At 38.9% G+C, this 24848-nt stretch overlaps 1 protein-coding gene across 1 annotated transcript in view; it reads left to right on the top strand.

The window, feature by feature from the left end:
* Window positions 1-22608, top strand: part of SPTBN5 (spectrin beta, non-erythrocytic 5) — an 84077-nt gene extending 61469 nt beyond the window's left edge. Inside the window, exons 46-69 of the mRNA XM_015864530.3 lie at window positions 773-961; window positions 1827-1904; window positions 3358-3530; window positions 4561-4651; window positions 5192-5338; window positions 6271-6408; window positions 7117-7373; window positions 7547-7733; window positions 9946-10158; window positions 10529-10725; window positions 11361-11565; window positions 12298-12492; window positions 13662-13817; window positions 14377-14594; window positions 14921-15110; window positions 15265-15441; window positions 16261-16365; window positions 16745-17362; window positions 18594-18665; window positions 20086-20172; window positions 20541-20632; window positions 20804-20889; window positions 21329-21455; window positions 22287-22608. Of these exons, the coding sequence (XP_015720016.2) occupies window positions 773-961; window positions 1827-1904; window positions 3358-3530; window positions 4561-4651; window positions 5192-5338; window positions 6271-6408; window positions 7117-7373; window positions 7547-7733; window positions 9946-10158; window positions 10529-10725; window positions 11361-11565; window positions 12298-12492; window positions 13662-13817; window positions 14377-14594; window positions 14921-15110; window positions 15265-15441; window positions 16261-16365; window positions 16745-17362; window positions 18594-18665; window positions 20086-20172; window positions 20541-20632; window positions 20804-20889; window positions 21329-21455; window positions 22287-22461 (4173 nt within the window). The 3' untranslated portion in view covers window positions 22462-22608. The remainder of the gene's footprint in view (window positions 1-772; window positions 962-1826; window positions 1905-3357; window positions 3531-4560; window positions 4652-5191; window positions 5339-6270; window positions 6409-7116; window positions 7374-7546; window positions 7734-9945; window positions 10159-10528; window positions 10726-11360; window positions 11566-12297; window positions 12493-13661; window positions 13818-14376; window positions 14595-14920; window positions 15111-15264; window positions 15442-16260; window positions 16366-16744; window positions 17363-18593; window positions 18666-20085; window positions 20173-20540; window positions 20633-20803; window positions 20890-21328; window positions 21456-22286) is intronic.
* Window positions 22609-24848: the final 2240 nt, after the last annotated feature.

Raw genomic sequence — 24848 nt, 5'->3', positions numbered from 1 at the left:
AATCTGATTAAAAAATAGATTTGTATTTTATAGTTGTTTTATCAAACTCGAGGCACCATCACCCATCTCAAAAAAATCTCTAAAAAGAGCCCTCTGTAATTTCAGACACTTAGTAGTCCATGACATCATTTCTAAGGTGGTTTGCAAGATATTGCACTGCATTATTTCAGTATGTGGTTATTTTCATTTTCAAATGGTTTACATTAGGAATTCCACACTCCGTTTGCAGAGCTCACTCTTGCTTTTAATCTGTTCACCTTGAGGATTCAGTATAAAGGTATAATTCATTCCTCAGACCAGGAGAATTTAAATATTTCATCGTAGCACCATGCAATAAAGTTGAACAGTGTTTTTGATGTAATAATCTGATGCCAACTTACTTGGCAGGAGAGGAAAAACATCTAGGTGCTGTTTGTCTCACAAGAACCACATTCATATAGGAAAACTCAGTAGGAGATACAGTACTATAAGTGTTCAAAACTATGTTTGTTTATATCTGAGCATTTTCCAATCTGTTTCTAATTGAATTCTGATTTTGATTTGTAGGAGACCAGTTGATCCTAAAGCAATAAAGTCATTTATTGTCTTCGTTTATTTTCTCTTAGGCATTTCTATGCTTTTTCAGTAACGTAGCTCAGCTCAAAGATGAATGATTTTCCACACAAATATTAGTGTTGGAAAGTTACAGCCTATGTTCTCCCCCTTAAGGCCTGTATTCTGAATAGTTGGCATACCATAAACCCTTGACATCAACTTTAGTAATATATTTTAGGAGGAGATTGAAGCACGAGTGGAAAGATTCAACTCTCTTAGTAACTATGGTCAACAACTTGCCAATTCTGGTCACTATGCAACCCCTGAGATTCATCAGTCTCTCTCTAGACTACAGAAAGCCTGGTCTGAATTGATCCAAGCATGGCAGGAGCAATATATAAAATTGTTTCAAGCACAAGATTTACAGGTAAGTAAAAAGACATTTGAAATGAAACACACATCACACTGACAACTTTCCTCAGTATAAGCAGTGTATTTATGACGGTGTCTTACCATTAGCTGAAGGCGATGTAATAATATCCAGTGTTTAACACTGGTTTCTGGAAGACAACTGAGGGCAGAGCACATTCAATGATGGCAGGGCTTTTACTGTATCTTTAAATTCTGTCTTTGCAAATTAAATGCATTTTTGTTGAATGTACAACTGTCTGCTTTTCAGAGGCCATGAAACTTGACAAAACTCATGCATTCATTTAGTTGGCAAAAGGAACATACTTGAAATAGAAAGTCCTATAAATTCTAAACTCTCTCCCCCAAGAAAAACAGTGTGGATGGAGGCATGTTTTTAAACAATTGTGGGGAAGGAAAAAAAAAAAAAAAAAAAAAAAAAAAAAAAGGACAAAATCTAGTTTTCTTCCTCTGTTTGTTTTTTCTTTTGTTTGTTTGTTTGTTCTACTAGACACATCTAAAAAGCTTCATGTGTATAAGAACTTAAACCATATGGTAAGGACTGCTTTCATGCTTCTTATGGACTGCATTATACTTACTTCAGGCCAGTTGCTTTACATAACATCTCTATGCATTATTAGCAAACATGTTGCAAGTACTCATATTGTATTCAGTGCCTGAGACAAAAAGAAACAGTCATCTTATTAAAGAAAGAACTGCAGTAATTGTTACACACGTGGTTTTGGCAGCATCCAATGTTTACTGCCATCCAATGCTCTTGTGGTTAGATTTTGCAATGGCCTCAGCAGTTTAGGTATTTTTCAGTAAATTCTTCCAAAGTCATGAGTGTGTCCATTTTATAATTCTTTCTCCTCCCTGTGCAGAAATTCTATGGCTATGTGGAACAGACTGAGAGCTGGCTCAGCAGCAAAGAGGCTTTCCTAGCCAATGAAGACTTAGGGGTAGGTGCTCCAAGTATTGATAATTTTCTCAGCTATAGGTTTGGGGGACAGGGAGATGTGAAGTATGATGATGTGCTGCTTCTTTCTTTCTTTCTTTCTCCATCTTTCTCCTTTCAAAGTTACTGCTTTGCCTTATTGACAACTTAGGGTCACGTTTCCTTCCAGTACTTTAAATGAGATGGGTTTCTCAGCCCTTAGAGTAATGAAACAGTCCGACTACTCCTATTATAACAGGAAAAAAAGACTGTTTCTCTACCTGACCTTACCTGACTCAAGCAGATTTCCTAGCAGTGTGTGAGTTGTCACCGTGGTCATTTCTGATATAAGTAGTGTTGCTCTACTTTAGCTACTTCAAGTATCAGTAACACTGCAATAACTGAAACTGCAGACTAATATATGGGTTACAGAAGTCATGCAAGATGCTGGATAGAAACTCTGATGCTTAGTTTACCTTTGGTACCTTGCATAGGTACCAAATTAGCTGAAGGAACATCAATTACATCTCAGAGTTCAGTGTAGACATAATTGGTACAAATCATATGAAAAACATCTAACACTAGTGGCTCGTATCTGGTTATTTTATTTTCATTGTGGAGATATGTACATACAGTCCCTTCATCGAAGTATAAAAGATTTAGAAGGATCCATTTTCCAGCCGTATTTAGCTCAGCAGTGCACAGAGAACAGCATGTGAGTACTTTCTTTTCCAGTGACTTTTCAAGTAAGCACCGGGTAATTTAGATGTTTTTCTGGCCCATTTGATGTGAAATTTTGAGAAGACAGGTTTCTCCAGGAGCTTTATAATATCCTCTTAAAGAGCGAGAAAGCAGATTTCATTAAAGTACCATTATGATGCTGCTGATTCTGAAATTAATAGTGCAGAGGTGTGCTGAAAAGAGAGTTCTGAGTCTTTGGATTCACAAACGTTACATGAAGTCAGGCTCTGTGTGTCTCTCCAGATTAGCTATAAGGGCAGGCTTCAGCCTTCAGATTCAAAACTGGATCAGAATGCTTCCAAATCCCATGGGTTGAAACTGAGGCTCTAATTTCAATCTCTTTCTGTGGCACATTTGTTGATTTAACTCTCATCTCTCAGAATCCTGCATTTGCTTCTGAAACAGTATCAGTCACAGGAGTGACTTAATAGTAGGAGGAGATCATCTTTTTCTCCAGAGAAGTGTGAGATGCTCTTTGTAGCACAACAACCAGCAGAAGTAGCTAAGCATCCAGTAGTTTGTTCAATTTTGACCATGAAACAATGGTCTCAGGCCATGCATAAAACATTAATTTAGACTCCGAGTCTCAGATTCAATGCCAATAAATTTCAAAGGCCAATAAATTTTCTTGACAGCTTGAAAATGTGGGGTAAATGTCATTTAGCTTCTGGATTATCAGTTTGGTGGATGGAATGACTCTGATTGAAATCAGCTTCCTTTTGTTGAATTCCATCCAGGACTCAGTGTCTAGTGTGGAGAGCCTGCAGCGGAAACACATGCAATTTGAAAAATCCCTGGAAGCTCAGATGGAGAAAATTGATGAGATGTCTTCATTTGCCCAGCAGCTAATTCAGAACAAACATTATGACTCAGACAACATCGCCAATAGATGCCAAGCTGTTCTGAGGAGGTGAAGTCAAGCCCTCATCATGTTTGCTACCCATCACTCTTGCAGTGAAACTGCCCACGTAGCTCTAAAATCTTTAAATGTTTTAAGAGAATCATAAACTGGTTTGCATTTACTTGAGTTTCCACTGCTATCTGTGGTCTTGCAAAACTTGCTCAAGTCTAGTTAATATTTCATCAGAAAGTTTCCAAAACTGCAATAAGAGGGAGAGGCAAAATTCAGAAAAAGGGCAATGTTCCTGTAATTCTGTACCCTAGTGTGGCCCTAGGGGAGTGCTACAAACAGCACACAGCGTTCTGCTGTGCCATTAAATAATACTGTAATTAAATGCCATCAAGAAAGGGCATTCATTTTCTATACTATTGCTTTTTCTCTGATCTGGTGGGTTGATCTTAAAGCTCTGCTCTAATTATCCATTAGGGCATTTTACAATTATTTCTAATGTGAATTACTTTATTTTTCCTAGCATGTTGCATATTGTCCATCTTAAACAAATGCAAACACTAGAAACTATTATATTCAGTGCTGTGGTAGATGAAAAGATCTATGTAAAATCTACATAAAGGGATCAGAAATTACTTATGATGAAAGTGAACGTACAAATTTATTAATATAATCAAATGCCTCTATCAACATGAATAAAGTGCTGCATGGCCATATTTGGAAGAAAGATAAAAGGATGATGTAGTTTTGGCCTGTCACGTGTTGTTAGTGACAAATATCTTTGTATCCACAAGCTTTCCATAATGTTCGACTGTCCTCAGAAAGTCACTAACGGTGATTCTGAGATGTAGGAATCATACATACAGAATTTGTGCATGCTTTAAACATATCTGCTAGTAGTTCTTCCCACAGTATACTGAGTGTCTTCTCTAAAAGTCAGAATCATGGAAGGCTGCAAACTACAGACAGTTTTCTCCTAGAGGTTGAGGGTTAGATCATATGTTTTTTAGACATGAAAATTCAAAACTCTTTACATATCTAATTCACTCTGTGTTTTATTCCTTGTGCATCTGTCTTTTTTTTTTTTCAGAAAAGAGAAATTACTGGAGAATGCTGCTGTTCGCAGACATCTACTAGAGGAATCAAGGCTTCTGCAGAAGTTGTTGAAGAATTCCTATGAGGTACAATTGCACAGCATTCACTGCATTCTGGTTCTTAAAACCTGTCGTGCTGTGTAGGTCTGAAACCCTGATGGGATTTAATGAGAGAAAAGTCAAGGAACTGAGTCTATAATGAGATGATAATTGAAAAATATGTAGATAAGGGTTAATGGATATTTTTCAGTATTCAAGCAACAAATTCCCTTCATTTGGACTACAAAAGTCAGTAAGAAATAGGTGCATTAAAAGGAAATGTGCCACCAAATCATAATCCATGGGAAGAGATGAAGTAGTCCTCTTCTTGTGAGATACAGTAAGGCTAGAAATAGGGAGGTAACTGCCCTTTCTTCCACAGGTAAACATGTGCAAATGCACACAATTTTTACCACATAAGAGCAATTTCATAGAGGCAGACATCTTTCCAGATGACAGTGCTGGGTAGAGAGGTGTAGGGGTGACCTCATCATTACAGTGTTTTATACATGCAAGGGGAGACCCTGGCAGATCACAGCTGAAGAAACACTGAAGTTTTTCTCCTCTTCTGTTCTTTCCTTCCCAAAGGTGGCTGCCTGGATCAATGAGAAGAATAGTATTGCCCAGGATGATAGCTGGAGGGACCCAAGCAACCTGCAGACCAAGCTGCAGAAACATCAGACTTTCCAAGCAGAGATCATGGCCAATAGAAATCGCTTGGATTCCATCAAATCTGTGAGAGAAGCTGGGTTGTTGGCAACTCTGGGCAACTAGCATGAAAAACTATAAAAAAACCTGACTTACACAGACCTCAAACAAGCAAGGAGAAATCATTGTCCCCTCAGTTACATTGTTCACTCTGTCTCTGAGAAGGCTGGAAAGCTTGCTCTTTTGGCCTGTGTACTTCCTGTGCCCACAGGGTTCTTTCAACTTATCTGTTACTGCTTAGTGTTAGCTTGTTAACTGTATTCACTGTGATGCAATGAAAGGAGATGGGTGCTGTGAATAATTCATCCCACTGACTTCTAACACTTCTCTCTGGTGTGAATCACACTGTAGAGGTATATCTGTTTCTTTCAAAATGGAACCTAGGTAACTGGATGCACACCTTCAGTAATTCAGATAAGTTTTATCCAACAAAAAGATCCAAGATGAATTTTCAAGTATTGCCATTACATAGACATACTAGTAGGAGAGATATGAGGGAAGTCTGACAAGCTTTGTCAGATACTTGGCAGAAGATTTGATCAGATGATTGGTTTGGTAGAACAGACTGTTATATCTTACTAACCTTATTCTCAGCACAGCACTGACTAGCTGTATTTTGCAAGAGATAACTTGCATAAAATCATTAAGGATGGAGTTCCTCCTCAGGTTCACCTTATCTCATGCAGTAGTTCCCTTGTACAAGATAGACAGTTCACTTTTCTTAACATGAAAGTAAGGGAGAAGGCTCGGATAGGTGGCTGGGCTATCTCAAGCAATGATCATGGAATGCAGAAAAGAACTCTGTGATCACAAACTAGGCTTTCTGTCCAGCCTTTGCATAATGAAGATTCTCTTTGCCCTTAAATGTTTTCTAATATTGTTCCAACATCTCAGATAATTTTAGAGGCCAGAAAGTCAGGAAAATCTGTCCATCAGTTTGATCATTCTCTCTGCTGCAGGAAGGTGAGAAGATGATACGTGAGAGACACTATGCCCCTGAGGCCATTCAGTCCAGGCTACAAGAAATGGAAGAGCTATGGGAGGAGCTACTAGCAAGCTGCCAAGATAAACAGGCCAAGCTGCAGGATGCTTACAAGGTAAGACAGATGCACCAGTGGTTGGGTTTTTGTGTTATTTCCAGAGGCAGCATGAATGCCCTGCTGCACCCTTATATATGAATGTGCCATTTAAAACAATCAGACCTCAAGACCACCAGAGCAAAAAACTGCAAAGTGAGGAGTTATTGAGAGGAATTAGAGATCCCTAGTGAGAGGAAAGGATTTGAGGTCTGCTTGCCGTTCTGCTTTCTACTGCTAAGTTAGGTTAGGTTTCCAGAAAAAGATACTGAGGGAAAATATGTACCCTTCCATCTTTCAGTTCTTTGGACTCAGTTCTCACTGGCATCTTTTCACCATCTTATGAGAAAGATGCCCGCAGCTGCTTTCCATTCTCCTAGTTCTTCTCAGGCATATCACTTCTCATGACTCTGAGTTTTGTACAGGCTACTCTGTGGGCATAAAATAAAGATCTGCCTTTAAATGTCTGCCTTATAAGGTACTGTGTCCATCATTGGTATCTGTGCAACAAGACACAAACAAGATTATATCCTGATGCATTTGTTCTTCTATTTACTCTGACTGAGTCATCTTCTTCATTTGGACCACTGCCAAACCTGGGAAGAAGTCACTGAGCCCTTGGAAGTTTATCTGCATTTGTGTGTAATTCCTACTGAATGGGGCTGCCATTATATATTGTAATTTATATCCTAAAGGTTTAATTGACTTTTTTGTTCTGCTTGTCTCCAGGCTCTTCATTTTCAGCGGAGTATAGAGGATACAGAAAAATGGCTGGAAGATGTGGAAAATGAGCTGAAAGCCCCATATAGCAGCAATGATCTAGTGGTTCTGAACAGTCATCTGAAGAAACAAGAGGAACTGGAGCAAGATATTGCTAGCCATAGGGACAGGCTGCAAGAGCTTGTGAACACAGCTCAGGAATTCCAGAAGGAAAAGCATTTCCTTGCCGATGAGCTAGAAGAGAGTGTTGATCATCTGGTGCAAAGGTGTGTTAGTGCCTGGTCCATCTCCTGCAGAATTTTGCCTATCTTTTTCAGTCTTCTTTTTCTTCTCTGCATCTTTTTTATTTTTCACTGTCTACTTTATTCTGAATAAAACCTTTTGTGTTCATTCTCTACTGTTTTGCGGTTCTCATTTGTGTTCCCTTTAAAATCTTCAGATACAAAAGTCTACGTGATCCTCTGCAGGAGAGACGCAGGAGTTTGGAGGAAAGCAGACTTCAATACCAGTTTTTCCGAGATGTTGATGAGGAGTTGGCCTGGGTTCATGAGAAACTTCCCATGGCATCCTCCAGAGATTATGGCCAATCTCTGGCAACTGTTCAGAGTCTACAGGAAAAGCATCAGGTAATGTCATTCTCATTCTTCAGAATCAAAGAGAGAATATGCAATTCAGTTTGCCACAAGAAAACTGCAGTGCGTTGGCTAGCAGCATTCATGATGCCAGGGATAACTCTTATCCTTGTCTGATAATGATATTTTTCTCAAAGGATATGTCTGTGGTTTGACATGTGGGATTCCATGTTTATCACTGCAATGCTCTGGGTACCACTCTATATGCTTTTCTGTGGACACAGGCTTTTTCTGCAAACTGAGTTTAAAACCTGGCTCTTACAATATGAAACAGATTTTGCAACTGTTGTAAATGCTATTTCTTTGAGCAACAAAGGATGTCCTAATGTCCGAACATACTATTTAACTTGTTAAGTACACCCAAGCAAGCTTATTGCTCATGTGTCTCAGGATGAGCTCCCAGAAAAACATCTTCCCCCAAAACTTCTCTGCTCTGGGGGGAGGGAGTTAATAAGCTTCTGTGATCCTTAGCTGACCTTCATTCCAGTGGTAACTTTCAAGATAGCTGCTGAATTATTTCACAACATCTAGATTGGCTATCAGGCACAGCAGTGCCTGGAACACTATCATCTCAAATTCTCATAAAACAGCAGCTGCTTTTCTAATTGTTTTTGAGTAAGGATCACTCTCTCTCTACAAACATGTGGTGGAAGGAAGAAAATGCTGCTAAAACTTTCCAGCAGCTATTGGTATTTAATGTTAGCAAAAGACAGCACATTTAAGTGCGAGGTCAAGTGCCTCTTGGGGAAAATCTGTGTAATCTGCAATAGGACTGGGAAAGATGGAAGATCTGATAAGGAGGGAATACGCATATATATATAAATACATATTGTAGGCACAGGCATTTGGTGCAATCTGCATGCCTAAAAATAAGACTGAACTTGCAAAAGATTTTCGATTATTCCAGGGGTAAAAAGTTTAGGCTGGTACATGTGACATGCCAGGACATGAATGAATTCTCTTAAAAAGTAGATTTATCCTAAATGTGCACTCACAGTTTAATGAAGAACTGTAGCTGCAGAATGTTTATAATGCATCTTCCAGAATATGTAAGACCCATGGATATATTAAATCCATATTGTATATAAGTCAAACATTGAATATACTGTTTGTTCTACCTCCTACTTTTTGACCTATTTAGCCAGGTTTGCAAATTTAATACTTGCACATTACCACGAAAGTGGTAGTGCACTAAATGTATCAAGATGACAAAACTGAATGTCATGCAAAAGTGCATTTACGCTCAAATATAGCATGCATAAGTATAGCTGCTTAGTCTGAAGAACAGTTTCCACTCACTCCCCCACCACCCTTTTCTGCTGGTATAAATGAAGTACTGTGAATGCATATGCCTAAATGTTCAACTGTAAAGTTGTTCTTCCCACTGCTAGTGTATTATTAATACAGAGTACAAGATGTTTTAAAACCTTTGCTGCTGGGTTCTGCTCTGCTGGGGTCAAATATGGTGTCACTTTTCAACAACATAGTGGCTGCCTTGAAATTAATAGGGGAAAGTTAAAGGCAAGGTTAAAGTCAGAGCTGTTTTGAAGCCAAGTCTGATACTTAAGTTGAAAGAGCAGTTTCTCTCCCCAGAGGGCATCTCTTCTACAACAACACAGCACCACAGTCTAACTCTGAAACCACCTGTTTTATAGCTTTGAAAATAAATAGAACAACTATGAAATGCTGGAGTTTGCTTTCTTTTCAATGTGCTTAGGCTTAGTTAACCATAGGATGAACAAATAAATTGAAAGTGTGGCCCTTGCCTACCAAAGATGAGGAAAGCAGAGATATACATCTGCTTTTTCAAAATCTAGTTTTCAAACATTCATTTCAAATAAAGCCATGTTTTGATTCAAGAAACATGGTGCAATATGAGTGGGAGTAGACATATCTGAGTAGAATCTGCAGGCCAGAGGTTTGTGGTTAGAATCTCTTCTCTCCACACTCTGAGGTGGATACAAAACAAGGTACAAATTGTGTGGTTAAACTTGATTTCTGCTATTGTTCCTTCACCCAAAAGAGATCTTGCACTCCACTCTAAATATTCACTCAGATGTTGCACCTGTGACCCATCTGTGTGTATAGAAAATAGATTTATAATGGAACTACAACAAAATTACACAACTAAATAATTGTAGTATCTATCTGGTAGAAAAAAAGCTATATAGCTTTTCTTTTTGGTCTGTCATTTTATTCCTTCCAGAATCTGGAGAATGAGATAAGCAGTCGGGATGTTTTGACCAAAGCAGTGCTTAGTACTGGGCAGAAACTGGTAAGGGGAGGCCACTCAGCCTCTCGCAAGATTATGGAGCAGATGAAGGAGCTGGAGACATCTGTTGAAAACTTGAAGACAGAGGCTCAAGTGAGGAGACAGCGTCTCATGCAGTCATATGAGGCCCATCAGTTCCTGACTGAGGTAAGAATGGTTCATGAGGAATTTATTTTGGCCTATATTTGCTTTAAAAGATACGCGTAATGCTGAGTGTCTCTAAATACTGATATATGAGCAGAATTCATACTGTTCTGGTTTTTTCTATCTGGTAAGTACAGTTACAGTGGAGACATAACAGTTGTTTTTCCAAGTAACCGTAGTGAAGGGTAAACAAGTAACTGTAAGAATTGGGATTTGGGCATACGTTTTTTGGAATAACTAGACTAGACTGGAAGGCACCTAAGCTGCTTACTATTTTGACTGATGCATCTCTTTGAGCACTGATGCTTTAGAGTTTCCTTTGCCTTGACCTAAACTAAAGCTGTGTATAGGCTCATCCCTGTATTTTATACAGCTACTGGACGTGGAGGCCTGGCTGGCAGAGAGGAGCTTCATTCTAGAGACTTCTGATTATGGGAAGAATGAAGAATCCACACAAGCTTTACTACGTAAACTTGAAGCCACCAAGCTGGACATGGAGGGTTTTAGGCCTCGGATTGAGAAAGTGCAGGAGACGGGTGCCAACTTAATAAACAAAGACAACCCAGAGAGGTAGGAAAGAAAATGTAGGCTTCTGTTTTCTAACAGAAATTTCCCCAAGGAAGACAAATACGGAAAAAGTTCAGTTCTCATTAGCTGTTCAATGGCTTATTCAGAAATGTTATTTTAATGGACATCAGTCCCTTCTTCACTACCATCACATACTCTCAAACTCCCAGAAAGCTTTATGATTGTTTTAATATTTTCATAACTGTTGGTGTTTCAACAGCAGACCACTTAGGTCAGCTTCTTTGTCCACTGTCTATTCTGATGAACTTTCATCTACTTCTCAGTTGAACTCTCATTATGTTGAATAATAATTGTTCAACAAGTACCGTGTTTGGGAAAGGCAATAGACATTCTTGACAGTTCACTGTTTTTCATTGCCAATTGTTTTTATTACTGAGAAGAAAGATGTAGAAAAGAACAGCAATGTGAGATACTTTAACTCTTTAACTAGTTGGTTCTCACATCTTCTTATAAATTGCTCCATGACAACAACTGGACTCTTCAGCATTTTGAAGGCGTTACAAATCCAACCTGTTAGAAAAGGCAGTATCCAAAAAGAGCAGTAAAACAGAAACACACTTTTTGATTCTTATTTGTTTTATGCTGTTTGGTTTTGTTTGTTTGTTTGCTTTTTGCAGTCCAGCCATACTTTCAAAGCTCCAGGGTATCCTAGCAGACTACCAGTCTCTCCTACAAAAGGCTGAGATCCAGAGAAAATGCCTGCAAGAACAATTCCAGTTGTATCAATTTGAAAGAGAATTCCAGCTGGTGGATGCCTGGCTTTCCAGTAAACAGTCAATTGCAGAGTCTGATGACTATGGGCAGGACTTAGATGGTGTTGAGGTAAAAGAAAATAAAAGGTGTTGTATGTGTTGTGTGGTAAAGCAAGAAAATATTTGCCAAAATTTTTGTGCAGCTGTTGAAAGTGGAACATTAGTGACAAAAACTAAGCAAACCAGTTCTCACTGCAGCAAAGCCTCAGGCTGGTTACTGTTTGCTTATGGAAGGCTTTCAGTGGTAGCATTCTCCAATGGAGAATGGAGGTGCAACAGAGTCAGCTTTTTCCTGGGATAAGGTGAGGTCATTACACTTGACTTCTGACACTGTTCCTAAACTTGACAAAGCATAACCATTTGGTCACAGTCTTGCAACAATTTCAGTGGGAAGTCTTGAAATAGAGCATTCTCACCTCTAGCTGCTTGTTTCAAGGATGAATTTCTCCTAAGGTCATGTGTTGCAGAGGGGTATACTTTGTTTCTCTCCATGGTTGACTGAATTAATGTCTTCAACAACTGTTACATATTCTGATAAGTTAAAGAGGTTAGTTTCCTAGTTCTGGGCAGCATTTTTTTTTTTTTGTCAGATTGTGGGTGATTTTTCTCTGTAACTTGAAAGGTTTAATGATCAAGACAACAGATACTTTCTTCTGATTCCAGATCTTCTGGGCTTATCATGTGGTTAACACTCTGCAGTGAATAACTTTTGTGTTGTATACTACAGAGGAAGTGATTTTTCCTCTTTCTTTAAAAGACATAGGCATAATATTTTATATCTGTGTTCCTGTTTATCCTATAGGTACAGGAGAAAAAGTTTAAAGATTTTGTAAATGAGATTAAACCTCTGGGACATTCCAAGGTTTTCTCCTTTAATGAATTAGCATCTAAACTAGAGAAGGATGGCCACAACAAGACACATATTATCCAGAAAAGGACAAAGCAAATTAACGAGATGTGGGAGAAACTGTGCCATGCCATCCAGACAAGGACAGAGGTAGGAAATACACTGAACATTTAATTCCCTGCATTTTCATATATCCCTCTTCCCTTCCCAAACCAGTGTATTGCCACTGTAGAAACACAAAGGTAAGAGTAATGGGTATATTCTGTGCTCCATCTTCTTGATCAGTTTCCCTTTCTAGCCATTGCTTTTCCTGCTGTTTCTGGTGAGACCATACATGAAAGATGCCTAACATCCTGCTGGCATACTGTTTACCTAAGTTCACTGCTAGATCCAATTTCCTTAAAAAATTAAGCTAACCTAGTGGTTTACCACTGCTCACAGGAGGGCAGCTCTGCCACTTATTGGACTCTTATTTTCTTTTTCTTTCTTTCTTTCTTTCTTTCTTTCTTTCTTTCTTTCTTTCTTTCTTTCTTTCTTTCTTTCTTTCTTTCTTTCTTTCTTTCTTTCTTTCTTTCTTTCTTTCTTTCTTTCTTTCTTTCTTTCTTTCTTTCTTTCTTTCTTTCTTTCCTTCTTTCCTTCTTTCCTTCTTTCCTTCTTTCCTTCTTTCCTTCTTTCCTTCTTTCCTTCTTTCCTTCTTTCCTTCTTTCCTTCTTTCCTTCTTTCCTTCTTTCCTTCTTTCCTTCTTTCCTTCTTTCCTTCTTTCCTTCTTTCCTTCTTTCCTTCTTTCCTTCTTTCCTTCTTTCCTTCTTTCCTCTCATTAAATGAGGGTATAACTGTCTATATATATTTTTACTGGGTCAGTGAGTTGACATCAGACAAGGGAAATGAGAGAAAGTATAATAGAGAATGCGAGGACAAAACCTTTACCTTTTGGCAGCAGTTAGCTGTAAAATCAACTCACACCATCCTGTGAAACAGTGGTCTTGGATGTATTTAGAAAAGCAGAAAGGAGAATTAAATTCAACTTTTTAATGGCTTAAGGAGGACGTAAAATGTCAGATGTCCTCAGCTCTTTTCACTACTGTTACATACACATTTTGAATATGGAATACTTCAAGCTCACTATAGTATATCTCACTATGCCATGAAGTTGATGCATGACAATTGTTAACATAAACAGTGAAACAACTTCAGAAAATTTTAAATTCTAATTTCAGAAAGCTTAATTTTCACCCAACTCACCTTATTTTCACTGCAATATACGTCTCTATTCCAAGCAACTAATGTTGTATTACCATCAATGTTTTTCTTTATTCTAGAATCTGAGAGCAGCCCAGCAAGTTCACCAGTATGACCATGATGTGGATGAAGTAAAGGGCTGGATGCAGGAGAAGGAGGCTGTGGTAGACATAGATGATTATGGATACGATCTTCCAGGTGTACAAACTCTTCTGAGCCAGCTTGAAGGAGTGGAGGTGAGGGTGTATCTATCATGAAGCAGCAGGGGAAAATAAATAAAAATAAATAAATAAATAAGTAAGTAAATAAATAAATAAATAAAAGGAGGTCAATGCTTGATTTGAAATGTTCTCAACTGCCTTGTTGGCAGAACAAAAGATAAATTTATTCTACTCTGAAATATCCATTGTGCTTCATGGAAGGGGTGTTTTCCTCCCAGTTTGACCTTTATGATATCAAATAATGACTACTTTTGCTTCTCAGGATAAATTTCTTTTCTAAAACTTATTCCAAACTCTTTTTATAATTGCAAAGTTATCATTTGAACTTCAGGAAGAGACTTCAGCTCTGTAGTTACCAAAATAAGCAACTGTGTCACATCTAAAGAAGATTTTTTTTGATGTTTGATGAATGTTACAGGGCGCTAGAAGGATACCAAGAGGAAAAACCTGTACAGTTATATTTCCAGCCTCTTTGCTGCCAGTGGATAGAAAAGATATGCACCATTTTTAAAATCTGCTTTTGACAAGTGGAAGTAGGGACTTAGACTTACAATCCATTCTGTTTTTGTTCCAGAGAGATTTAGGAGCCATTATGAAGGAGCTGGAACGGATTCGTGGAGAAGCCTGGCACCTCAGCCGCACATACCCACAACTCAAGGAAAACATTATGGAGAGACTCACAGATGTGGATGAGTGCTGGAGAAACCTGGATAAAAAGTTTCTGGAGAGAAAGGCGAAACTGAGCCAGGCAGAACAAGTCCAGCTCTACTTCAATGACTGCAGGGAGCTAATGTATGTGTCGGCTCCTTGAGTCTGGCTGCAGGCCTTATTTCTGGTCTTCCCCATATAGGATTTTCTAAGTTATGCCTTTGGTTATTTGACCCCTGTTTCAGGAGTTCTACAACATGCTTGCAAATTTCTTTGAATGGTAATACACAGCATCTTCTCAACAGCACTTCATAGAATTGACCACACATCAGAGGTGACCATGTCACTCCACTTCAGCACAGTGTGCATGACAAGCCTATACTTTTAGCCTATTTCCTAGACATCTTGGAGAATCAAGTCACTCTGAATAGTTTTAATTTCAATAAAATTCTTTTATTCTTCTTTTGTAGGGCATGGGCCAATGAGATGCATGCATTAGTGATATCTGAGGAACTAGCAAATGATGTCCTGGGAGCTGAACTGCTTATCAAACGTCATGAGGAATACAAGCGTGAGATAGAGAAGCAGTGGCTAAAATATGAAGAAATACAGCGGGCAGGAGATGACCTGATGAAGAATGGACATTTCATGTCTGAGGAGGTGTGCTGATAAGTTAAATATTTTACAAACAAGATCAATCAAATAAGTCATATTAAATAGGCAGGGTTTGCAGCTTAATCTATTTTTCAAAACAGAAAAACTAAAAAGGACAACAGCATTTACTTCACAGCATTACAAATGTTCTTTTTTTTAGATTGAAGAAAAACTGCTAGAGCTGTCAGAGCTGATGAAGAAAGTAAAGGAGAGCTGGAACTTGAGGAAAGAGTTGTACGAAGAAAACTGGGAGATTCAATTGCTCCGCAGAGAGCTAGAACAAGCAGAAGCATGGCTGGCTGCCAAGGAGAGCTTTCTTTCAGACCCTAGCTATGGGGTGAGTAAGGACAGAACTACAGTGTTGAAATGCTTCCTAGCACATTCTGACTGCTAGGAGCATGTACTAGCTCAACTCTGAAATTAAGCCAATCTAAAGAGCAATGCAGCCTTGAGATTATTGGGGCGGGATTTTGGTGCTGTTACAGAAGAGAACCTGAGTCAGGTGCTGCAAATTACATGATGGTGAGCTTCAGGAGGTGGTGGCTGCCAGGGGTTGGTAGAGGGCTGGGAAGAATTGCATCTCATTTCTTCTTCACATAGTAAGAAATCTTCAGATGGTACCACATTCCCTGTCATGGAGAGAACCTGCTCTGAAAGGGAAAAAATTCCCTACCTCCTGTTGGGGTAGTAGAATATTTTGCACAGATGGCTGATAGGTAGTGTGCAAGTTTATTTAAAGACCAAAATCCACTTTTTTTTTCTGCTTGTTGATTATATTTTGATCATTCTGAAAATGGGAAAACACTGTCATAAACTGAGATATTCCAACACAATGAGAGAGCAAGGCAGGGGTTTAAGATGCATGTTGTCACTAGGATAGGGAGAAACAAGGTGTGTTTGGCTCAATCTAAAAGCCATATGTACACAGTTACAGTTGAAAGCCAGGATACTGCTTGGCTTCAGTGGAAAAAAGAAGGGGGGTTTTTTTGAGTTCTTTTTCTCACATACAGCTGTCAGACTGCAAGTTATAAACAAATAAATAAAGGCAATTCTATTTGCCTAAATGGATTGGGTGTAGATGTTGGTGGTCTCAGGGTTAAACTTTTTCAGTAGACTTGAGTTTTGACTTCTGTATCTGTTCATTTTTTCCACTCAGGATTCTGTGTCTGAAGTAGAGGAACTACTGAAGAAACATCGTGACTTTGAGAACATGCTTGCAGCTCAGGAGGAGAAATTTGCTCAGCTCAGCAGGAAAACAAAGGTGAGAGGTAGAAGGCTGCTGAGTTGTATATGAGACAGAAAGATCTGGAATCTTAGACATCTGGAGCCAGTCATTCCACATAAGAATACTCACTGCTTCTACAGCAAACTTAGAGAAGCAGTGACACAGTTTCTCTAGAGCTTACTGAAGTCTCTAGACAAGGTCTAGAGTTTATTAAAGTCTCTAACTCAAGGCATAACAATTACATTTAGTTCTAATTGTTAAAATGACAGTGAAGGTACAGTCCTTAAAATTTAGTGCCAGGAAAGAATGCATTTGGGAAACATTTCCTGCTTAAAATAAAAGCTTCTCTGGAAAGTACCTATGAGTGCATTACTTATACAGATAATTTCAAAAATGTAATATTCATGTCCTACAGAGGGAAATGAATCTTCTGAAACAAACAGATGCAGAAGAAAGTGAGCAGAAGGATAAAGGCAAAATTGTACGGGTTCCTTCACTGAAAAGAAAAACATCTGACAAAAGGAATCCACCACCAAAAGTGATAGAGATAAGGAACACAAACCCACCGCAGTCTGTGCAACCACCACTCCTGTCCTGGACTCCACTTGAAACAATTTTCTCCCCAGTTGAAAAGCCTGCAGTAGCATTCCAACAGTTTTCTTCTGGGAAAGTCCCCGAGGTGCTGAGCAGCAATAAAACAGAAATGAAACCTGAAAGGAGACTCAGTGAGATTATCACTCCACCTACACCAAAGACTGTGGACCTACAAGATACATCTTTGGCACATCACAGTTCTTTAACCTCTCCTTTATCTCCTACTCCCATAAGCCTGCAACACAGCAGCAATTTCTCAGGATCACATGCCACGGGCCTTTTATCACCTCAAGAAAAAGGTGCTGAAAGCTCCTCCTTCTCCAACCTGCAAACAAAATTAGTGGCAACATCACCCAAGCCTGACCAGAAGTCATTTGATAAATCACCAGATTTACTGCTGTCTAGGTCCTCACAGAAGACACTAGAGACTGCATCCTTGGTAAGTCCCAGGGATTCTTGACCTTCCTCACAAAACTGCTGGTCTGTGCTAGTTCAAATAATAAACTACAGAAAAATCTGCAAGAAAGTCCTTTGCAATCAATTTGCTTTCCAAAAACATTAAGCAGATACGAACAGCTTAAAAGCATTTTTAATTTGTTCAGTTTTATAGATTAGGGTTTGACACCTGCATTGGTTTCTGGTTTTCATTCCCTAATGAGAGGCTATTCATACTGATGGACATTCAGCAGAACACTTAACAAGAACCAGAAAGTGCTACCTCATAGAGACAAAGCTGCTGACTTATTCATGACATCTTGCCTTTCCATAAGCATCTCCATACTTAGTGCCTATTGATTTTAGAAGTTACAGAGAAGCAGGACTAAGTAGCGCCTTTGTTCAAAGCCAATCAGCTGGTGCAAGTCTAGAACCAGGAGTTCCTTGTTGCTCACACAGGCAGCAAATTCACTGTTAACTCATATATGGGTAAAAGTTGTCCCCTTCCACTGTGCACTTTAAAAGAGGAATGTGTTTCTCACATGCCCAAGTATATCAGTGCAACACTGGACAGTGGTGTAACTCAGCATTATTGCAGGGGTGCAATTTAATACTTTAGCAACTGTAAATTTTATTTAGTAACATCAAAATAATATTCAAAGGTAATAAAATTTACTCTTCTGTAATGGATTTTTTTTAATCATGCTATCACAGCCAAAACACTGAGTGGCTCTTGGTCATGTAATGTTTGGATGTCAAATAGGCAGAACTCTTGTATTGTAAGGATGTCATCTCTGTCCCTTGTAAACAGTATTACAATACTCTTTATTCTGAATAATAATGCTAATTTACACCTCCAAATGGTGGTCGACCTCCAAACTTGGTCAACCAAGTAAGAGAGGTCCAGGACCTCTGTGTAATAATCCAGTTTGAAAGCCAGCTTGCTGTTACAGGTAAGCAAATGATTGGGTTTCAAAAAGAAACATTAATTTCATAACAAACGGTGATAAATTCTCTGAACATACTGTTCTAGGGGCATATGGATTCTCTTCACATAAGTAGCAAATCAGAGACGTGATTATAAACTAGAAAGGATTTCTGGCTACTCTGAGAACAAAAAGGAAAGGGGCAGCAGAGATCAATTTCTCAGTGTGGAATTTACCTAGAAATCGCTTCAAAAATTGTAACATCTTCAAGGGCTTTTAAAAACTTTAACAACAACACTCTTGTCTCAGGTTTCTGCAAGTCTCCAGCATATGGAGGGGTTCCTAGAAAAGAGAGACCAGCTTCTTCCAGGACGACAACAGGTAGAAAAAAAAATGCCTCTATTCTGGGTTAATTCACCTTTCCTAAAGTTACATTCCAGATCAGGTCAGACTTCTTTAGAATAAAACCATGCTGAAGAGGAGAGTAGGACTGTAGGTTTAAATTGATTACTGCTAAAGAAGTGTCCACTGATTCCATCAGTACCTGATCCAGTCCTTAACAGACACAATGGCACTGTGCCTGTCATTGTAATCATGCAGAACGGGGTCTGTCTAAGCATGATAAAACAGATATCCAAGATAAATGAGAAACTTGAGTGTTCTAATTATGCTCCCCTTCAACAAGTTTCATGATCCTGTATCAGCGTATGATGGTTTCTTGGCAGAAGAAGCTCCCACTCCCATGCTTTCAATGGTTGAAGTTTCTAACTTTACTAGAAGAGGAAAAAGGTTTCAGTTCATTTTTGGAAGCTGTGCTTTGTTTGATCCAGGTTTGAATGAGACTGAAATCAGAATTCTTATCCTGGGAAGGAATAATAGATCAGTAAGATAATGATAATAACAGAACAGGAAGTTTCCTAATATTTACCACCAATCTGTAGACATCTAAGCATTTACTGTGATACTGCATGTAAGCAGGTAGCCTTGGAGTGTTTGTTCCATAGAATTTTTCCTCTGACACTTTTTAACTTGAAATATCTCTCCTAAAAATTGAAGCTGGTATGGATTTTATCATCTGGAAATGAAATCTAGTTATTCTACTCCTTTGTACACATCAAATTCAGTCTGCTTTGATACTGAACCTCCATCTTACTGAGAAACTATGACTCTTTTTCCTCAGCACATTTTCCTTCCTTTTCTCTGAATCACCAAATTAATCAACTTGATTTACTGTGATTAATTGTTACAACAAAATAAGAATACATATACCTAATAGGAGCTTTGGAATTTGGAAGATTCTCAAGACACTAGATTGAGCTTTCACTGGTACATAGTTGCAGAAGGAAATAACAGTTGCTTTTGCATAGTGTTCAGGTGAGAGTTGAGGAAATTAACTAAAAGTTGGCAACTGTGTCGAATGAAACAATACATTTACCCAAACTAGACTGTGACCAGCAGGCATGGCCTGGTTCCAGATGGGAAAATGAAGTGAGGCTGTTAGTGTCCAAAAGTAGACCAACCTTTAATAACACTTCTCTCAAAGTAATTGCTGACTACAATATGGAGTGGAACTTTCTTGAGCTGTATTGTTTCATTTGTTGAGTCCTGATTCACAGAACCCTTTACTTGAATCATTGCAACAGTAACTACTGTTTTTTAGGAGGTAATCATGACAAGGAGAACTTCTGTGATCATTATCTGGATACCTCCTGGCTTACTGTGGAAGCTGCCCAAAAAAGATTTCACTACTGAAATTAAATATCTAGCTAATCATTGGATTTTATTATTATTTTTCTTATAGCCAGGCTCAAGGTCTTGGAAATCATTTTATGTAAAACTTGATGGACTAAATCTTGATTTCTACAATGATGAACAAGAAGCATCTAAGGTAATTTATTTTTTGCATCTTTCTAGTAATGTGTGTGTTACATTTGCTTTATTTTGGGGCTAGGAGTAATCAGTTCTCTTTCAAGTGTTGGTTTTGTCAAATCCTACAATTGTTCAATGGTCACTAACTATGAGACTGAATAATAAGATCTGACAAGTTTTCAAACAGTCTTTGAATCTGATTCAAGTATCTGCCTTCAATGTGTCTATTGTTCCCCTGTGGTTCTTCCTATTCATTGAGCTTGATCATAAACTTAGAAGCAGAAAAAGATACTGTGGGTGTGTAATCAGTCTACATGTTGGTATAGAATTGAATCCTGGGATAAAAGATACAACAGGTATTTTGTTTTGATTTTTTTCCTCCTTCAGAATGCATCCACACTCCTGTCCCTCAGCATTGTTGGTGCCAAATGTGAGAGGCTGACAAACTATATCAGGAAAGAGAACACCTTCATGTTACGGTAAGGCTTACAGAGAAGTGTGCTAATAAAAGTCTACATAGCTTTCCTGTCCTGATGTATTTGCCTAGCCACCTAAGACTCCTAAGAGGCATAACTACAGTGTCTTACAGTGCTTACCTCGGTCAAAGGTAAGACTAACCAGGATGTTCCCTCTCCTATCCCTTTCCACAGACTGAGAGATGGGGCAGAGTATTTCTTTGCAGCACCTTCTCCGATGCTGATGGAGAACTGGTTGCAGGCACTGCAGAATAATATAGGTATGTTCTCATTTTCTTCAATTGTGAGAACTGTGTTTTAGCAAGCAATGGTGAGAGAAAGAGAAGAGAATGAGAGATCATCCTTAGAATGGGGCATTTTAAGCCTTCCTTTTTGCCTCCATTAGACAGTAGTACACAGTTACCTGCCACCTTTCAATGTAGTAACCTGGCAGGAGAGTTCCCTGGGGTGACAAGCAAAGCAGCCTTTCAGTTGTACTGCAGCCAATGTCAGGTTATCCCCAAAGAAGGGTATTACCCAACTGCCATATCCACCATTTCAGTAAAGGGTTGCAATGGCAACTGGAAAGGAAGCCAGGGACATAATTATAATGAGTTTCAGAGAAAACTGGTATGGACCCAGGATTGGTTACAGACCCCAAATTCTGCCTCTAGTAATACTTCACTACCATGTTTTTATTTGTGTTCTTTGACTCTTTAGGACATAAAAACAGACCAGATTCCATGGTGATGGTGAGGCCTTTCACTCCAAGCACTGAGACCCCCCAGACAAGTCTGTGGGACAGAGACTCTGCTGAAAGACTAACCGGCAAGAATACACTAATAAGGTAGGGCATTCTGTGCTTCAGTGCTGAACAGACACCACCACTGTTTGCACTTAGTGGTCACCTACAGAGGTAGATTGCCTTAAGATCCAAACATGCTGGTTCTCTGTTGTTAATCTGGTAGAATACAGTATTCTTGAGCAGGGCTTTGCCTCAGTTCACTTTCTCATTTATGATGTGCTACAGCCAGTTTTTGAAACTGGGCTTCAAGGAAGTCAGCCATATCCTGTCTGTGGTTAACAAGTTAAAACTGGGAATCCCAGAGGAATTATTTTATCACTTATTTTAGTCACTGAAGTTACTGAAATGAAGTGTGTGATCTGAAAACTGGATTACCTATATGCTCAGTGCAGACAAATGTGTTCCAATAGATGAGGAAACCAGAGAAAGAATCTAAACTAGAAGCCCTGGATTTTTCCTCTGGATATTCTCTCCAGAGGGGTCTGAAAGGAACCCAGGCTCTTACAATAAGGAACCAAATCAGTTGCCTGAAATTGCATTGTTTGAAAACTTCAATCGCAGACCATTTTTAGAATCCAAACACAGACACTGAAAACACATCAGGAGCCAAATTAGGAAATTTGGCCTATAGAGTAAATTAATTTCTGTTGCATTTTGAGTCTGAAATAAATAAATAAATAAATAAATAGAAATAAAAAAAAATCATCCAGGCTGTGATGTGAAACCCTGTTCCCTCTGCAAGGTTGATTTTTTTTATTTTTTTTTATTTTTTTTGCTGCTGAGATAGAGGCCTAAGAAGTTCTTTGAATATACACAATGACTTGAATTCATCCAGATTGTCTCTGATTTTCTGGTGATGACTGTCATTCGTAGGAGAACACCATCTTTCAGAATCAAGCCAGAGAAGGAATCTGCAGCACTCTTCAGAAATTCAAATGAATATGGGACTGCAGTGACCCAAGCCTCTATCACCACTCTGAACCTAGAACAAGGTGGTAATAACACGAACCTGCCTCCATCTCTACTAGAATCAGGAAGAGAAAAATAACATTTGCTTAAATGAAAAACAGACCCTTCACCACTGTATCTTAACCTCTGTAAATGTATTCATAAGTTTTAATTTAATCACTACCTTTGGAACTTATTTTAATTAGGTGTTCAATCTGGTAAAGTCATTAAATATAATTAAAAAGAACTACATCTGGGATACTTCTGTGGATACAACTGTCATTTACCCTATCACCTATGTAATATCTGCTCCAAGTCACTTGATGGAAAATGAGAGGGAACTTCAGTCCAGACAGCTCACATGAAATGACTTCCAGATGGAAATGTGTCCATCCACCCTATTACTGGAACAAGTATCAAACCTGCATTTAGCAGTCTTTGTTCAGTGGCTAAGACTGAGGACTGAGGTGTAAAGACGAGGACCCACACTAGTCCTCTGATGCTGGCTAAACAAGATGTAGAGCCTTATGTAGAGCTTGTTACTGACAAATGAGAGGAACGAGGTGCTGTCAGCTCAGTGCCTCCCTCCCAGGGCTCATCAGTCACGCCAAATTGCATTACCGTGGTTTTAGATGAGATCTGACTTAAAACCTGCAACCTGATCACCAATCTCCATAGATGAAACATAATGAAACATAATTACACATAAAGATCTGTCTTGTCTTAAAATGTTTTAATGCCCTACATTTTGTCGTGAGGTGTTGATGTAAGGAACCCACTGAATGAGTGGTGCACAGTTAGGACAGCTTTAGTTGTCTGGTGCTCTGAGTGTCACTCTTCAAAGTCATGGCGACTGAACATGAACATTCATCTTGCTCTATGATATGCGAAAATCCCTTGACAGTCACCTATGTGTCTCTCCCAGGAAAAAGGCAAATGAAAGAGCACTTATTTCATAATGAAATGAACTTTTCAGGGTTTACCAGACTCTTCTAGGGAAGACATTCAGCCTTTACACATTAGAAATGCAAAATGCCGTGGGATTAAATTATTGTGCATAAACCTCTCTTTCTGCACCTGCAAGCATACCAGTGTGCTTTATGCTATTCTAGTGTAAATTGTTTTCAACAGCTGAAAATGGAAATGATCATCAGATCCAAGTGGGCTGTAATGTTGTTGGTTACCAAGCATCACTTTTTACTAAGAAAAAGGCACATTTGCAAAATTGTTACACTATGCTATAAATAGTCGGTATGTTCAACATTCATTTCTGCAACTGTTTCAGTGTTTCATTTGCCACTACAGTGATCAAATAGAGAGGCAATTATGCATTTTGCCAGAGGCATGGGAGGGCTTGAAAAAAGTAGATTGTGATATGGAAGCGTGCCATTATTGTATGTTAATTGAAGAATAAGAGGCATCCACACCCACAGGTAAGCTGGGGCTCACTAGTAATTATAGGGGCAATATTTTATAGTATGGTGTAGTGTTTTTCCTAATAGTTTAGATATAATAGCCTGCTTATTTCACCAGCCGGATCTCCCAGTCCTTGTGCTTTTATGAACTCTGACATCCCAAAGCAGAAGCTTCAGGTGCATGTGATATCAAAGGAGGATACTATCCACTTCATTTCCTCATCCCTATAAAAACTACATTTCAAGTCCCATGCCTTTACCTGCTGCCTTAAGTCCTTGCACTTCAAAGCGCAGTGAGGAGGCAGCTTGGGAAGCACAAGCCATCATTTTCTGAAAGGCATAGGCCGCTGTTGCTCAATAAGCTGCTAGTAACCAGTAACAATAGATGTGTTAATAAACTGAGATGCGTGTGAGATATTCCAACATTCTTTCTCCCAGAGAAACCTTCCCTCCAGAAGTCCCAATGAGAGTGAGAAGAGAAACATAATGTGATGTATATCAGCAGTAGGAGGTCTTCCCTGCAGACGCACTGTAAGGTAGGGAATGCTGAAGATGAAATCACCAGTCTTGTTTTGTCCATATGTATGTCTTCTGTCAGCACTGACTGCCAGGAACCAGACTGGAAACAAACTGGAAAAAAAATTGTCACAAAGTTATCTGAGACACAAAGACTGTTCTGGCTTTCCAATCCCAACCTGATTTTGCTCCATCCTTTGATTCTTCTCTCCTTTTTTCCTCCTGCAAATAACTCTTTTACTTTCAGGAAATGATCCCATTAACGTGGATTATATATTTTTTGTTGACAATGTCAGTGCCAGTACTAAAACTGCTGCTTTCATATTCTCTTGGCTCATTCAAAGTTCTCCATGGACTTGTTGTTTTACAGTGTGCACTGGTTAGCAGTTTATCATTGCATGGAGTTACAGTTTTATGCTACTTTTATTAGGTGTACCAGTTAATTAGTAGTGAACACTTGAAGCAGATAGCTAAACTCATTGCCGAAAGTACCTTGCAGCTTCAAATATAACATATAGGCATTAAGATTAAGAAAGCGGGTGACAAAGGACGTTGC

The sequence above is a fragment of the Coturnix japonica genome, chromosome 5 (genome assembly GCF_054131305.1).
Source record: "Coturnix japonica strain WE chromosome 5, WE-NBRP24, whole genome shotgun sequence".
In the NCBI taxonomy this organism is placed as follows: domain Eukaryota; kingdom Metazoa; phylum Chordata; class Aves; order Galliformes; family Phasianidae; genus Coturnix; species Coturnix japonica.
Note: the sequence above shows the minus strand (reverse complement) of the source record. Positions and strands in the feature narration are given on the sequence as shown.